Source organism: Glycine soja, chromosome 11, assembly GCF_004193775.1.
Source record: "Glycine soja cultivar W05 chromosome 11, ASM419377v2, whole genome shotgun sequence".
Classification (NCBI taxonomy): Eukaryota; Viridiplantae; Streptophyta; class Magnoliopsida; order Fabales; family Fabaceae; genus Glycine; species Glycine soja.
In genome coordinates, this window is record NC_041012.1 from 41,058,359 (window position 1) to 41,074,522 (window position 16,164).

Here is a 16,164-nt window from a genome sequence, read left to right on the forward strand (position 1 = left end):
AATCTTTAAAATAATTAGTACAATTTATTATAATATTAAATTAAATATTGGATACACAAAAATCACATTAACTCTTTTCTGACAAATTCATCATTTATCTCGTTCCACAATTATTATATATTTTTAGAAAATAATTAGCATGATAGTTATTTCTCTGCATGAATGATTTGGCTGTTTTCACAAATTTTATAAGCAAGTAAATAGTATAATATATATTTAATTTATTAAGCTCATTATTGTTAAAGAAATTAATGTTTAAATGAATCAATGTTTAAGTGGTGGATATATTGTTTGCGAAAGTCTAAAATATTTTTTTTTAGTAAGAACAAAATAATAAGATAAAAACTTTTGAGTAGGAGCAAATACATATCAATTTGTATATTAGAAGACAACATGGTACTATGAAAATAGGAGTAGTTGAGTATTCATAGATAGAGTTTAAATTTAGTATATTCAAATGATGATATAGGTATCATATTTCTTACTTTAGACGTAAAAATCATGTTAATTAAACATTTGTTCAATGTAGGTGACAAAGATGAGGTAAGTCCAACATTTTCATAATTTCCTTATTATTTGGATTTCAAGTATATATTATAAGGCAGCTTGAGCATAGTTTTGAAGAATATGTTTTATTACGAGTTATTTTTGTATAAGTAGTGAAGACAAAATGAATATTAATGAAAAAATATATTGTTCCTTTGGGTTTCTCTTTCTTCATCAAAAGTGGATACATCAAAATTAAGCAACACGTGTTGTGCTCTAAACAGAAAATTATCAACAAATTTTTACTCTCAATAATATAGTCACCTTTCTAGTAAAGCCTATATATTCCACATTGAAGCTTTGAAGATATATAGAAGTAACGAAGTATTCAATAGAACAACACTTTGATTCAAAGCTCTAGACTTATGGACGAAACATTCTGCAACAAAAACAACAAAAAGCTCAATCATCTGCTCAGTAAAATTATTTGTTATTGTGTTGTGATTTTTATTCTCATTTTGTGAATTTTTCAAATATATTTACTTAAGAAATTAAGAGTGATTTTGTAACTAAAGAATACTTGCATTATCAATCTGAAAGATTGATTTTGTGTCAAAAATAACCTGGAGAATACTTTTTTTTTTTTATAAATGTCTAATCTTTTAAATTTTTATTATATCGAGAGATATGTCCCAATAGGGAAATTCACCATCAAACTAAAACAAATTTCACATTATTTTTGTTATTAATAACATCCTTAATTTCACTTTTCTGATTTTATTTTTAGGGCTTAAACAAATGTTTAAAGGATATATTAATTATTAAGAGGTGTAATGAAACTCTGTTTCCTTTATTCTGAATGCGTGTGTATTTTATGAAATGAAAGTTCTCAATTATAAACTCATTTTTAAAGACAAGTTAATTTTATGAAGAAGAAAAAAACACCACTTTAAATAAATTGGTGATGACTTTTTTATTTTTTTAATTTAGACGTTTTTCATCGTGACTCATTCTCTTAGAAATGCTGCGAGAAGCATCATCCTCCATTTATTATTGAAGAGAAAAGATGAAGGAATAATGACGGTGTTAATGAAAATGACACTAATAATTTAAAATTGACGGAAAGAAACAAACGATAAATTAAAATATGAGATGCATGAGTGACTAAATTGACCAAATTAATAGTACTTTAAATAAAATAAAGAACAAACTACAAGTGTGTCTGACTCTCTCACTCTCTAGAAAATAACTGGTCTCCCAAATCAATTATTAGTTAAAAGCACTTATTGTCAAAACAGCTTCTTCTTCATCACCATATATGGTCAATGCGACCAATGATGTATGTGGATGCTACCAGTTGGTTTCGTTGTTAAAGACAAGCCACTAATTAATTATCATGTGGTAATTATCGACGTCGGCATTTGCTGCCCATGAAGGAATTATCATGGCAAAAATACATGTTGATGAAAAGTCTGCATATCGACTTGGGTTTTTGGCTTAACTATTTCAAATATTTTTTAAAAGTAAATCATGGAAAAAAATATTTTTTTAGGAATTATTTAAACCATGAAAAAAATATTTAAAACTAAATAATTCATGTTGATGAAAAGGTGCATGTGCATATCGACGTGCATACCTGTTGAGGAATTATTTGCTTTTAAATGTTTTTTTATATGTAAGAATTGATTCAACGTGATTTTAGAAAATTTGTAATATCACACATCTTGTTTAACTAATTAAACTAAAATTTCTTGATAAATATTATTTAATATAATTTCAGATAAATATTCATATATTTAATTTTATATTGAGAAATTAATTGTGTTTGATTTTAAATTGAAACAATTTTAAGTATTTGGATAGGAATAAAAGGTGTGCATCTAAAATTCTCACTGCACGTCTGATTTTTGAAATACTCCAAAGCTATGGGGCTTCTGATTCCAGTGAATCATTTTTTTTTTATAAATGAGAGAGCAAACATGTTATACGTAACTTTTGTATTAGATGGAAAAATTATATTATGTTTTACTGTTAATTTACTTTTAAAATAAAAACATTTAAATACAAATTACTTCAATTTAAAATGAATTTTAAAACTCTTACCTAAACACATACTTACACCATACAAATGTGATTTTTGTTTCAAAACATGCATAGTTTTCAACCATATGCAATTATTTTTTTTTAAGTCATGTTTAGTTTTTTTTTTGGATCAGTAAGTCATCTTTAATTAGTTAAAAGTGAAAAAAGTATGACTTTAATCTTAAGTTGAGAATTTCAATTTAAGCTTGAATACATTTTATATTCGAGATGTATATATGTTTTTAAAAGTAAAGCACTTTAAAGTTTAAAGTCAAATTTAATCTAAATTAATTTTGTCATCAAGCCAAGTTCGTAAACACTTATATATAGACCCAACATGCTCTTGCACAATGAGCTAGCATCTCCCAAAAAAGGGAACTATGAATTTGTCAAAAAAACAGGTCCAGGCTTATTAATGAGATGGACGTGAATCGGGCATGATATTTTTATTCAATATTTAAAGCTTACAATAATCATCATTGACACTCACACTTCTAATAACTACAATATTAGAAGGCAAATGGTGACTTAATACTCGGAAGGGAATAAACTGATTGAATCTGATCAGGCTGACAGGGAGGAATCAGAGTGGTCTCTACTCTCTACTCTTACTCTTCAGTTGCATATCTAGCTAGTTTGGCAGCCAGCTCCATTACAATAGTTTTTGTTTTAAAATAAGTCAGATATAAAATTTACTTAATGTAAAAGATATAAAATTTACTTAATGTTAAAATAAGAAAGAAAAAAATGTCATAAGTTCAAACTAATATATTAATAATAATATTTGTAAATAAAAAAATCATGGGTATTATCACTATTAAAAAATAACTTTTTACGACATATTTTTCACGTCAGTTTCCCAAAACCATCTCATTATATTAGAGGGTAACAATTTTGTAAATGGAATATTTCTAAACAAAAATGATTTTACAAAAAACATCTTCGAATTATATTTCATAAATATCTCTTGTTTCTTTTCCAAACAAACAAAAGTTTTAGAAAGGTAACCACACTCTAAAAACAATATATTTCATAAATATCGTATTCTTTCCCGTGCATTTTAAGTGTTATTTTACTGTAAAATATGTGAAACAAGAAACACAAAACATTGCTTTAATTATATTTTTTAAAACTAAACTAACACTATTTTGTTTTCACTATAATACTATGAACAGATGTAAAACTAATAAAAATTTTGGGTGAAAGAATTGCATATGTTGTAACATACTATTTTTTAAAACTAAATTAAGCCTATTTTGTTTATGTATCATGCTATTTTCCTTACCTATTTTGTCAGAATATAAGGGTAGCTAGAGTCAGAAAAACAACATATGTTGTATAGTAAATGCATTAATAATGAACTACTTTTTCACCAAAATAAGATGAATCAGCAGAAACATTTGTAGTTTTAAAATAAGTTATTTTACTTTAGTCCGGAGCTTTTAATATTTAAAAGTTATTTTCAATTCTTATTAATTTAAATTGAAAGTTGAAACAGATAAATTCTCCAAACTTTTTTTAGTTCACAAAAAATATTATATCCTTGTAATAAAATTTTATTTGCCTGTAAACAAAATCATCAACTATTTTAAACAATTCATCCAAAATAAGTAAAATATGTAGTTACTTTTAAAATTTTATAGCATACTACGAATAAGTGTGCAGAGATTTAATGTTTTTAAATGATAATTAGTTACTAAATAATAAAGAAACAAATAAAATAAAATATTTAACAATTGATTGCCTATTCGATAAAAACTGGGACACTTGTCATCGTTGGTGAACTGGTTGGTAGGACTACTCTCGCTCTCTACCTAGCTAAAAATTTACTCCTTAAACCTTGATATAAAACTTGATATACTATCAAAACTAGTTTAATAAAATATTTACTCTTTAAAACATGAATAAAAACTTGATATACTGTCAAAATTAGTTTGATAAAATATAAATTCCAAAATATTAAGTTATTCGGGGACCAAAGGGAAATTTCAAGATGGGGTGGGTTACAAAAGTCATCCACATTGGGATTTCATTTCACATCTAAGGAGATAACTGACTAACAACATATGACACTGTATCTTCATTACCTTAGGATTCTCCCAGTTGGGTCATTGCATTGTCAAAATCAATGCACCTGCAGTTAGATTTTGCTATTGATACAACTTTATCTTAAATGAGGACTTCCTGCCAAAGCTGGCCTTACAATTTCCACTATACTACTTCTACCCTCACACCCAGACAATATTCTTCAAAATTAAATTTATTCTTAAAGTGAGTAACTTCCAATTTAATTTAAAACACTTATAATTTTAACTGATTAAAACTTTAAATAAAATACTTTTTAATTGCCTTAGAACTAAATTAATCTGGAAGATTTTTTCCCAAACAGTCCCACCTTATAACAAAAAAGGAAACACTAACAAATAATATAATACTTAATATCCAGAGAAGAAATATATTTTTATGCTTTTCTCTTGTATAATTTTTAAATGTAACACATACACAAATATGCATCGAGATTAGAATTGTTCACTACTTATATGTATATATTTTTTTTAATATATCGTTAGTTAATATGAGATTTTTAACATACTTTTCTCGTTGGTTGTAAAAAAAAAATCATTTAGAACTTAATCATCTCAAATGTTTATAAAATTAAATATTTACATGTGCACAGAAATTGGTCTCTTAGAATTGTACATGCTTTTAGGGAGGGTAATGGCCCGGCTGACTGTTTAGCTAGTTTGGGCACTGTAAAAAAATATTTACAATCCAATAATAAATAGATTGATAAGTCCAATAACAATCCCTTAAATAAACTCTGATAAAATATGAAAATTTAAGTTCATAAAATAAAAACAAATGTGTGGCATATCTGATAATAACATACACTAATGAGAGTTTATTCCATAATTAGGAGGGTGGGAGAGGAAAAATGTAAATCTAAAATCTCCCTCCCTGGTTGTCTGAAAATGAAATGGTGGGCACGAAAGGTAATAATTGTTAAAAATGCAAAACACACTCTCTCTCTTTATCTCTCCCAAGAAAAAATGGAAAAACACTCGTACCACTCTCTTTCCCCCTCTTAAAAGGACACCCCAAAAATAATGGCGGTTGCGTTGTGATTGATTGGAGGAGAGAGAGAGAGAGAGGGAGGGTAAAGCTATAGTAGCATGGTCACCAAGTTAGAAGTAGTATAGTAGTACTAGTAAGTAGCATGAACATGACCAATGACCATGACCACAAAGCATAACCATAAAAACTAAGCACAAACACAACCATTGCTACTTCTACTTCCCATTTTTCCATTACCGGAATTCTAATGAGCCAAACGCTGACTCTCGTTTTTGTACTACTCTTTACCCAACGCTCTTTCCTCTGTATCAAACACTGATCCTTTAACACTTTCTCTCTCTTGTTGGATTCGCTGTTCTTTCTCTGAGATCTGTGTGCTTTTCGACTCTGTTCCTCTTCTGGGTCTCGTTGCTCTTTCAGATTGTTGCTAAATTTGGCAGAAAAAAGCCACGTGTATTTCTGAGAGATTGTGTTGTGTATAATGAGGACTTTCGTTGAGGATTGGAACCTGGAGTGTTGGGGGTTAAGGAAAACTAGAACCGAATGATGCGTAAAGCAATTGTCTTTTCTTGTGACACTGGTTTTGGTTGAAGGTTCATACGTGGGAATCTTGTTGGTATTAATGGATTTTAAAGGGTGTGAAGTACTGGGACAAATATAACAAAGAATGTTATTCTGTTGTGGGAAGGAAGGAAGAGAGGGCACGGCTTGTTTTGTGGTGGAGGGTGTCATTTTCTGAGAATTTCGTTGCTTAATTGGTAGTGTTGTGATTGTGAATTCAATTTCGGGGATACTAATTTGCTTTAGCCTCTGTTTTTGCTCAAATGAGACTTTCTTCAGCTGGTTTTAGTCCTCCACCCCAGGAAGGTAAACACTTTATATCTTCTTCTTCTTCTTCCATATTTCATCTCTTCTTTGAAATTTTCACTTCTCAACCTTTCTGTAAACTGGTTCTTGCAACCTCAACAATCCTCGGGGGATTAGAGTGTGTATTCTTTGTGTTAATATGTTTAGCCATGCCAATGAAGTCTTTTGTACGTCTAACATGGCTAGTGAGGGATGTGGAAATTGAACCATTTGGGCTATGGTTTTCTCTTGTTTATGCTATAGCTCAGGGATCAGAAAAAAAAGTTTTTGATGGTTATAAGATCTTGGATTTGGCAGGATTATGTCAAAATGAGTGTGTTGTGTTGGTGTGGGCTCTTTTTATTCCATGTTTTGATGACATTGGGGGTGGGATTTTACAGGGGAAAATCGAGTTCTAGATTCAGAACTTTGGCATGCATGTGCTGGTCCCCTTGTCTCTTTACCAGCAGTTGGAAGCCGCGTGGTATACTTTCCACAAGGTCACAGTGAACAGGTGAGTAAAATATATAATGATGTTTGATTATTGTATTTGATTTGCTACTACCCCTTGTGGACATTGTGGTAACATTCTCTTAACTAATGTTGAGAGAATAAAGTAATAATGCGAATCTTGTGTGTTTCTGGGCATGAGGATGATGCTCTCTTGTCTCTTGGCTCTGTCTCCGTATTGCTTCTAATTTGGAGGATGGGGTGGGGTTTACTGTTACACTTTTGTTTAGCAAAACCTGTTTTTTTCCTTCACTCTGGGGAACCATGTGTGGTTTTATGCTTAACTGGTTCCCAAGCTCAATTCTTTAGTCTTGAAATGTTGAAAGGCTAATCAAGTAACTTCACTTACCTCCTCCCAGAAACCACCAACATGAACCTTTTCTGCATAAACTACATGCACATATATATCCTTACTCTGGCACTTTTTTTTTTCTTCTCAGGTGGCTGTGTCGACCAACAAGGAAGTAGATGCTCATATCCCAAACTATCCAAGCTTGCCTCCTCAACTCATTTGTCAACTTCATAATATGACTATGCATGTATGATTTATTTACATTTTTTTATATATAGTAACAAGTCTGGTTTGTTTTGGCCTCCGATTATTTCAATTTTTCCATTGTTGGTTCCTGCACCCTGTGTCTTTAATTATCTGTTTGTTTATTTGGGGTTCAGGCTGATGCGGAGACTGATGAAGTGTACGCGCAAATGACCTTGCAACCTCTGAATCCTGTATGATAAGTGATAACACTGTCTTAACTTTTAAGTGATAACTAGTGTTACTGCTTTTGTAGTTATTCAGGTTTTAACTAAGGCCGTGTTTGCAGCAAGAGCAAAAGGAGGCATACCTGCCAGCGGAGCTGGGCACCCCAAGTAAACAGCCAACAAACTATTTCTGCAAAACTTTGACAGCCAGTGACACAAGCACACATGGGGGATTCTCTGTGCCTCGCAGGGCAGCTGAAAAAGTGTTTCCTCCATTGGTAAAACCTTTGTGAAAAAGAACATGTCACAAAAAGTCAACTTATTCGTCAAATCTGTTAATTTATCAGGTCTCAAATTTATAATTTATAATTGTGACCATGCAGGATTTCTCTCAACAACCTCCTGCTCAAGAATTAATTGCAAGGGATTTGCATGGTAATGAGTGGAAATTCAGGCATATCTTCCGGGGTGAGTTACAAAGCTGAGTTTCCTGCAGTTTGATTGCATATGTGGGAATTTTTCTGGCAGTATGAGACTTCTATGTTTCTTTCTTGCTTACAATGTTTGAAATTGGCTTTTATTTCTTTTCCCTTGCAGGCCAGCCCAAAAGGCATCTACTTACAACCGGATGGAGTGTCTTTGTGAGTGCTAAAAGACTAGTTGCTGGTGATTCTGTGCTGTTTATCTGGCAAGTAATTTTATTGTTTCCATCCCCCCAAAGTGGCATGCTGCTATATTCTGGACTACATTAATATTTTTCTGCTCCTCCACCTTGAGTTTCTCATCATTTCAGTTTTGAATTTTTCCTTTGGCTTTTATTTTGCTGATTGACTTTTCTCCTTGAACCAGGCCATGTGACTTGTATGTCATTTGGCCTGGCCATTCAAAAAAGAATACATCATTACACTGAACATTCTCATTGACATGTGGCTCAGCCTTTGAGATGTGTGGTTGCTTCTTATTTCTTATATCTGATAGCCTTATTAAGATAATATACAATACGATGTTAATTTTGTTTGTAATTATGTGATATGTTATCTTGTGTGACTCAAGTGAATTTTCTTCTATAGGAATGAAAAGAACCAACTACTACTTGGCATCCGCCGTGCTAATCGACCACAAACTGTGATGCCTTCTTCGGTGTTGTCAAGTGATAGTATGCACTTGGGGCTTCTTGCTGCAGCAGCTCATGCAGCTGCAACAAATAGTCGTTTCACCATCTTCTATAATCCACGGTATAAGTAGTACACTTTCGTTAAATTTTCAAGTCATGGAAATATTTTCTTTGAATGACATTGTTTTCTTCTTCATACATTCAGTGCTAGCCCTTCAGAATTTGTCATACCATTAGCGAAGTATGTTAAAGCTGTGTATCATACTCGAGTTTCAGTTGGTATGCGGTTCAGGATGCTGTTTGAAACAGAGGAGTCAAGTGTGCGGAGGTAGGTTTTTAAAACTTCTATTAAGTTGGTATTGTATATACACTTTCCGTTCTGATGTTTGATATGTTAGTTAAGAATACAGCATTACTTCTTAAAACAAACATGGTTGTCTTTTCCTTGTTGCTACAAGTATTGGCATAAATTTATAGAAAGTGCTGGCTTCTTTAGAAAAGTGATTGTAATTTTTCATGTGAAGTGCTTTAAATCTGAAGCAAGATGCTAAGGGGACCTGAGTATTCTAAAAATTATAATAACGTGAAGAACACTAATCTTGTCATTATGAACTTAAATCACAAATATTAGATTAGTGAATTTCAACTGTACTTGTTCTGTGCTTCAATTTATCAAATAAATAGGAGGGTTTTGTTCTAACTTCTAAGGTGTGGAATAACATGTCTAAGACGTGATGGTGTCTAAAAACAAGGCAATATTTGTATCTTATTTGTCATGGCTTACCAAACATTGACACATGCCACCCTAAAGTATGATCGTTACAATTAAATGAAAGAGAAATGGATCTCAGTCTCAGTGTGTGCTTGTTAGTATTGTAATTATGTAATACTTATATAACTTTCTTGTGCAGATACATGGGTACAATAACTGGCATTAGTGACCTGGATCCTGTCCGGTGGCAAAACTCACATTGGCGCTCCGTCAAGGTTTGTAAGGAAACATTATTGATATTTTATTTAAGTTTTATAATTATATTGGCCTGCATCTTACATCTCAGGTGTAAAATTTCTAATATGTTGTCATATACAGTTTCTCTCTATTCAGAAAGGATTTTAAAAATTAAAACATGGCTTTGGCTTGGATTGCAGGTTGGCTGGGATGAATCCACTGCTGGAGACAGGCAACCTAGAGTGTCTCTTTGGGAAATTGAGCCATTAACTACATTTCCTATGTATCCATCTCCATTCCCCCTTAGGCTTAAACGGCCATGGCCTCCAGGACTGCCTTCATTCCATGGTGAGCTTCTTGCCACCTGTAGGGGGACTTTTTATTATTTATTTAATTGTTCTAGCTAATAAGATTTCAAAGAGTGTTTCATTTATGCATTAATGGAAACTCATTCTCCTTGCTCTCCACTTTTTTTCTTGATTGAAATGCTAGCAGGCATGAAGGATGACGATTTTGGCCCGAATTCACCTCTGTTGTGGCTCCGAGATCCTGATAGAGGGCTTCCGTCTCTTAATTTTCAGGGGATTGGGATTAATCCTTGGATGCAGCCAAGATTTGATCCCACCATGTTGAATATGCAAACAGACATGTACCAAGCTGCGGCTGTTCAGGACATGAGGAGTTTAGATCCTTCCAAACAGCATTCTGCTTCCTTACTTCCATTTCAGCAACCACAGAACTTCCCAAACAGGACTGCTGCTTTAATGCAGGCCCAGATGTTGCAGCAGTCACAACCTCAGCAGATTTTTGGAAATACTCAAGAGAATCAACATTCCCCACAATCTCAGGCTCATCTTCAGCAACATCTACAACATCAACACTCGTTCAATAGTCAGCATCATCATCACCACCAGCAACAACAACAGCGACAGCAACATCAAGTGGTAGATAATCAACAGATTTCTAGTGCAGTCTCTACAATGTCTCAGTTTGTTTCAGCTCCTCAACCTCAATCACCACCTATGCAAGCTATCTCTTCCATGTGCCAACAGCAAAACTTTTCTGATTCAAACGGGAACACTGTGACTACTATTGTTTCTCCCCTGCACAGTATCTTGGGTTCTTTTCCCCAGGATGAAACATCTCACCTCCTGAACCTTCCTAGAACAAGCTCTTGGATTCCTGTTCAAAATTCAAGTGGGTGGCCCTCGAAGCGTGTTGCAGTGGATCCTCTCCTTTCTTCCGGAGCCTCTCAATGTGTTCTACCTCAGGTGGAGCAGCTAGGGCAGCCACAGAGTACCATGTCTCAAAATGCTATTTCTTTACCACCTTTTCCTGGTAGGGAGTGCTCAATAGACCAAGAAGGGAGCAATGATCCACAAAACCATCTCTTATTTGGTGTTAATATAGAGCCCTCGTCCCTTCTCATGCCTAATGGAATGTCAAGCCTTAAGGGGGTCTGTGGAAACAATGGCTCCTCAACCTTGCCATATCAATCTTCTAATTATCTGAATACTACCACACGGACTGATTCTTCATTGAATCATGGAATGACCCCCAACATAGGCGACTCGGGTTTCCTGCAGTGTCTGGAAGAGGCAGGACAAGGAAACCCACTGAACAAAACCTTTGTGAAGGTGAGTTTTTCCAGTGACATAATATTTTTTCAATTAAAAAAAAATCATTCTCATGTATTGCACTTTTACTTAATATGTTTTTTTGTTACAGGTTTATAAGTCAGGGTCCTTTGGAAGGTCATTGGATATCACTAAATTCAGCAGCTACCATGAGCTGCGTGGTGAACTCGCTCGAATGTTTGGCCTTGAAGGCGAGTTGGAGGACCCTGTGAGATCAGGCTGGCAGCTTGTATTTGTAGACCGAGAGAACGATGTTCTTCTCCTTGGTGATGGCCCCTGGCCGTAAGCCTCTCATACTTCACATGCCTTATTCTTTGTTTCCTCTTCCTTTTTCCTTCAAATACAAAATTGCAAGTATAGAATAGAAAATGACAGACTTGTTTAAATTGATATCGATGTTTTCTATTAACTAACACCTTTGGAAATAATGGAATAGCATAAACTTGTATTACATTGCTTTTTGGCCTTCCATATGGCGGTGATGATTTATATGTTGTGGATTTAAGTATCTTTATTTTTTTATAAAAATCAAATGATCAATGCCCTTTTTTTGTACATATTTGTCACAGGGAATTCGTAAATAGCGTATGGTGCATAAAGATACTTTCTCCTCAGGAAGTGCAGCAGATGGGCAACAATGGCCTTGAGCTGTTGAACTCGTTTCCAATTCAAAGGCTCTCTAATGGCATCTGTGATGACTATGTGAGCCGTCAAGACCCAAGAAATTTAGGCACTGGGATAACAACCGTGGGGTCTTTAGACTACTAAATAGTCTTCACTTCTTCTATCACATGTAATATTATTACCCTTACTTCTCAACCCTTTCTTTGTGTACGGTGGGAAGCACCTTTGCCTAAGTGTAGTTTACATAGCCTACTCTTTAGCCTTTGGATGTTTTCCTGTTTTTTCCTGCTAGGACATTTCATAAACTAATACTGTAACTATATGGCATCTAGTCATTGTGCTAGCCACAATATATACGATACTTAATCCGTTAGGAAATCAATGCGTGAGATATGTTCTCCTAACTTGTACAGAACTTTTTCTTTCTAGTTTGGTTTTATTTTGGCTTAAATGTTTGGGGGTGCATGATTTGACTATGAAGCATACTAGGCAATGGAGTGGAGGTGATGTTGAACTTGTTGACCTTTAATTGTCATCAAAACATTTATTAATTTTGTTGGGAATTAGTTTCTGTAAGAATTTAAATGATTATTTTTAGTGAATTTTTTTTAATTATGTTTTTATTTATTTATAAGATTTAAATTTAAAATCTTAAAGATATCAAATTTAATATCGTTTGAACTAATGATTTCTTAGAGAGTTTTGGTTGAATTATTTGGTAAAATCTATAATCATGTCAATTAAGACGGTAGATGACACTGGTGGGGATGATGTTGGAGTACTTGACTTGTTGAGTGATGGATATAAATGCATTTGGGAAAAAAGGAAGATGTGACCCTTTGAACATGAAGAGGACACCGAAGCCATGTGATGTGTCTCTCTGATCATACAGGGATGGAAAACAAATCACCATGTCCTTCTATTAATGATAAAGTGGCCCGCTTTTGTCGTGTTCCTGGTTTTGGACATGCACCCTTTTCACCTTGGCTGGTAATGCTTTTGCTTCATCAATGGCAAAGCGAAAGCTGTGTGCATTTTGTCCATTTCGATCTTGCTTAATCATATATGCTCGCTTCATGCTCTAGCCTCTCAAGTATTTGGAATATGTTGAGAATCCAAATTCCTTGCTGCTTTTTCTAAGTTCAGGTTTCATGGAATGGAAAACATGCAGAAATATCATTGGTTCCTTAATGGGTGTAAAGCATTGGTTACAAGTTGAACTTAATAGGACAATCATTGTTGTTAGATTAAAAAAATGAACTAATAACTTGTGCTAATTTATTCAGGAATTGAGTAACCAATTAATGGGAACTGTAGGGAGGTGGCTGGGATACCAACTGTACATGAGCTATATAATTCAAAGATTTTTTTTTATTCTTTTTATTCATCTTTCTCTTTATTAATGTTAGCTATAAAAGTGAATAAAATTCAATGAAAAACGCGGGCCTACTTCAAGATATTGCATTATTTTATGCTTATGTTTAACGTGAGGATTTTAACTTAACAACTTGTTTTTTTAAAATGTTTTCATATTGTGAAACGTAATGCAAACCAATCCCTTTTTCATATGTAAAATATCCAGTGTAGATAGTCAATATGAACGGTTTGATAAATTGAATGAGTGGGAGTAATTCAGCGTTGAATTATTAGGATATTTTCTAAAATCTATAATTGATGGGGTTAGATATAGCAAAAAAATCTGTACCCGTGAGTAATCCGTCCCGACTTTAACAGGTAATACCTGAGTTGATCGGGCATGAGTACGGGTATAGAATTACTACATCCGTTTCAAACCCGAACTCGAAACTGTCCCGTCACTTAAAATTTTTAAATTTTTTTGCATAATTTAATCAAAAGGCCTAGAATTTTTATTACTTATATAATTTAATATTCTTTTCTTAACGGTTTTTGTAGACACATGCGCTATAATAAATTTATTGACATATAAGTAGTTGAAAATAAATGTTTAACAATCAATTTATTTTTTCTAAAATCAAATTTATAATATGTTCTTTAAAAAAAAAATATTCTTCTAATTTAAATCAGGTATGAGACGGGGGACGGAGATATCCTATACCTGATGGATACAAGAATGAGGTAATAAATTTTAACCCGTCAGATATATCAAAAATTGGAAAAACAATACTCATTCTCTCGTTGCCATGCCTTGATGGGATTTCTTGTATAAGATATTGATCCTTACCCAACTACATACAAAACATTAGTATAAATCAAAATTTCATTTTTTATGATATCGGAACAAAATCGAGACGTACGTACGACCCCAAAATTTTACATATCTAAATTATTCTTTACCATAAATTGATGAAATATTTGTTGGAAAAAGAACATCTTATAACGTGTTGATGTCGGCAGAGATTTGACAGTGAGAACTTCATTCTCACACCGTACACACATGCAGTGCTATAATTCATTTAATCATTTTAGGTTCTACTAGTCTTTTGAAAATGGTTTCACATTTTGAATGAATGGAAGGAAGAAGAGGAGGGTGGTAGAAGGAGCCTACTTTGGGATCTCCTTTTTTGAGTTGTGGCAGTGGGAATGGGGTGAGTGATTAAAGAAGTTGGAGTTGAGTACAATATTTGTTTTCATGCATGTTGTGGGGCTCCCTTATTTGTTGGACCCTTTTTTTTTCTGGGTATGGAATGGTGACCAGGTAGGGCACTATCTACAATAATACTCCTAGTAAAAAGGTAGGGTCTGCCTTGCCACCCCCAACAACCCTAACCCCACCCTTTTTATTATATTTTTAGGTAGGGAGTTATTTATATTCTTGAACTAGAATAGCATATATATCACCATTCTATCATAACTTACCTTTTTCCCTTTTTTTTTCTTTGGATTAATTTTTCTTTTCTTTTTATCAGCAAATATTAATTATTAATTTTTTAATTTTTGTTAACAGGAAATTTGAATTTGTGATCTATCCTTCTTTTTCATTATTTTTTACCACAGTCAATTTTATATCTTTTTGACTTTTTAGTCTCTCTAGCCTTCCTCTGCCACCCACAATGACAAAAAACGTTTCTACTAACCTCTCTTAACACGTGCACGCACACATGACACACCTTATCTTAAGTTTCCTGTTTCCCACTGTACAAAATCCATGCTGCACCTCCACTCGTGTGTCATAAAAATATTTCCTTAAGCATCCTATAAAGTTATGCAACTATTATATTAAGTATATCTAAAAACCGTTTCAAGTTGTTTTGGGACGAATGACAAAACTACACAGGAAATTGATAATACAATGTTGAAAAGGTAGTGAAACAAATTGGGCTAACGAGTCTTGTGTACGAGAGGTACGGATTCTTGCTACGGAGGGTCCTTCTGTGGCTTAATTAAGTAGCAATAATATATGTTATGGACAGGATTGGCGTTTGAGATTGGGAGGCCAAAACGTGTTACTTGGGGAATGCCATGTAATGTACGTACCTTGTTCAAGTTATGCGATTGAGGCATTTCAATCATGAGTTAACTAAATTATGATTTACGATAACTAGATAGCGATAAAATGTTATAAATCATTGAAAGAAATAAGAAATAGTGCCAAGACTGATTTATAAAACATGTACCTAATGTGAGAAAAGTTCAAACACACTTCCGTGCGAGTTATACCAACTTTTCCATAATTTGATAACTTTTAATTTTTATTAAAAAATTCTCTTTGAATTAAAAGTTCATATCATATAACTTTTGCATGCAGAATTTTAAATTATTTTAAACTTATTTTATTTCTTATTCATGTACATCAAAATTAATACAAGAGTTTAATTTTAATATATTTTCAATGTAAATTTTTTCCACTGTCATGTAGTTAAAATTGGCATAGAGATGACTAATTATTATAGAAGTTAATTATATGATAGTATGGAATTTATTTATATTATTATATTAGTATATTTTAACTAAGTTGTTATGGATTGTAATTGTTTCTACAAAATTGGTTTGATTATTTAAATTGATTTTTACCGAAATTTTTATTTATATTTTTTTTAAAATAATTCAAAAATCAGTTCAAGTTTAGTGTTAGAATCAATTTAAAATTAGTTAAAACCATTTTAAAATCTGTTTGATTCTAAATCAATTTTCAAACTAACTCCATTATTTGGATATAA

General features: G+C 32.9%; 1 protein-coding gene across 2 annotated transcripts; it reads left to right on the forward strand.

Annotated features, from left to right (window-relative positions):
- The first annotated feature begins 5,547 nt into the window (after positions 1 to 5,547).
- Positions 5,548 to 12,437, forward strand: LOC114375407 (auxin response factor 6-like). 2 transcript variants are annotated; one of them, XM_028333179.1, is made up of 14 exons: positions 5,548 to 6,510; positions 6,891 to 7,003; positions 7,440 to 7,538; positions 7,672 to 7,728; positions 7,824 to 7,979; positions 8,085 to 8,169; positions 8,299 to 8,389; positions 8,772 to 8,936; positions 9,021 to 9,143; positions 9,727 to 9,802; positions 9,965 to 10,112; positions 10,257 to 11,401; positions 11,493 to 11,683; positions 11,971 to 12,437. In XM_028333179.1, the coding sequence occupies exons 1-14, from the start codon at positions 6,468 to 6,470 to the stop codon at positions 12,167 to 12,169; spliced, it is 2,691 nt and encodes an 896-aa protein (XP_028188980.1). In that variant the 5' UTR covers positions 5,548 to 6,467; the 3' UTR covers positions 12,170 to 12,437. The 2 variants fall into 2 exon arrangements, with proteins under 2 accessions (XP_028188980.1, XP_028188981.1); XM_028333180.1 differs by having other exon boundaries at positions 10,260 to 11,401.
- Positions 12,438 to 16,164: the final 3,727 nt, after the last annotated feature.

What these genes read in the sequence shown, in the direction of transcription:
- LOC114375407 (XM_028333179.1), top strand. Translation starts at nt 6,468, where the DNA reads ATGAGACTTTCTTCAGCTGGTTTTAGTCCTCCACCCCAGGAAG. An exon ending in TAGTCCTCCACCCCAGGAAG is followed by an intron (nt 6,511 to 6,890) that starts GTAAACACTTTA and finishes GGGATTTTACAG; the next exon opens with GGGAAAATCGAGTTCTAGAT. An exon ending in ATTCAGGCATATCTTCCGGG is followed by an intron (nt 8,170 to 8,298) that starts GTGAGTTACAAA and finishes TTTCCCTTGCAG; the next exon opens with GCCAGCCCAAAAGGCATCTA.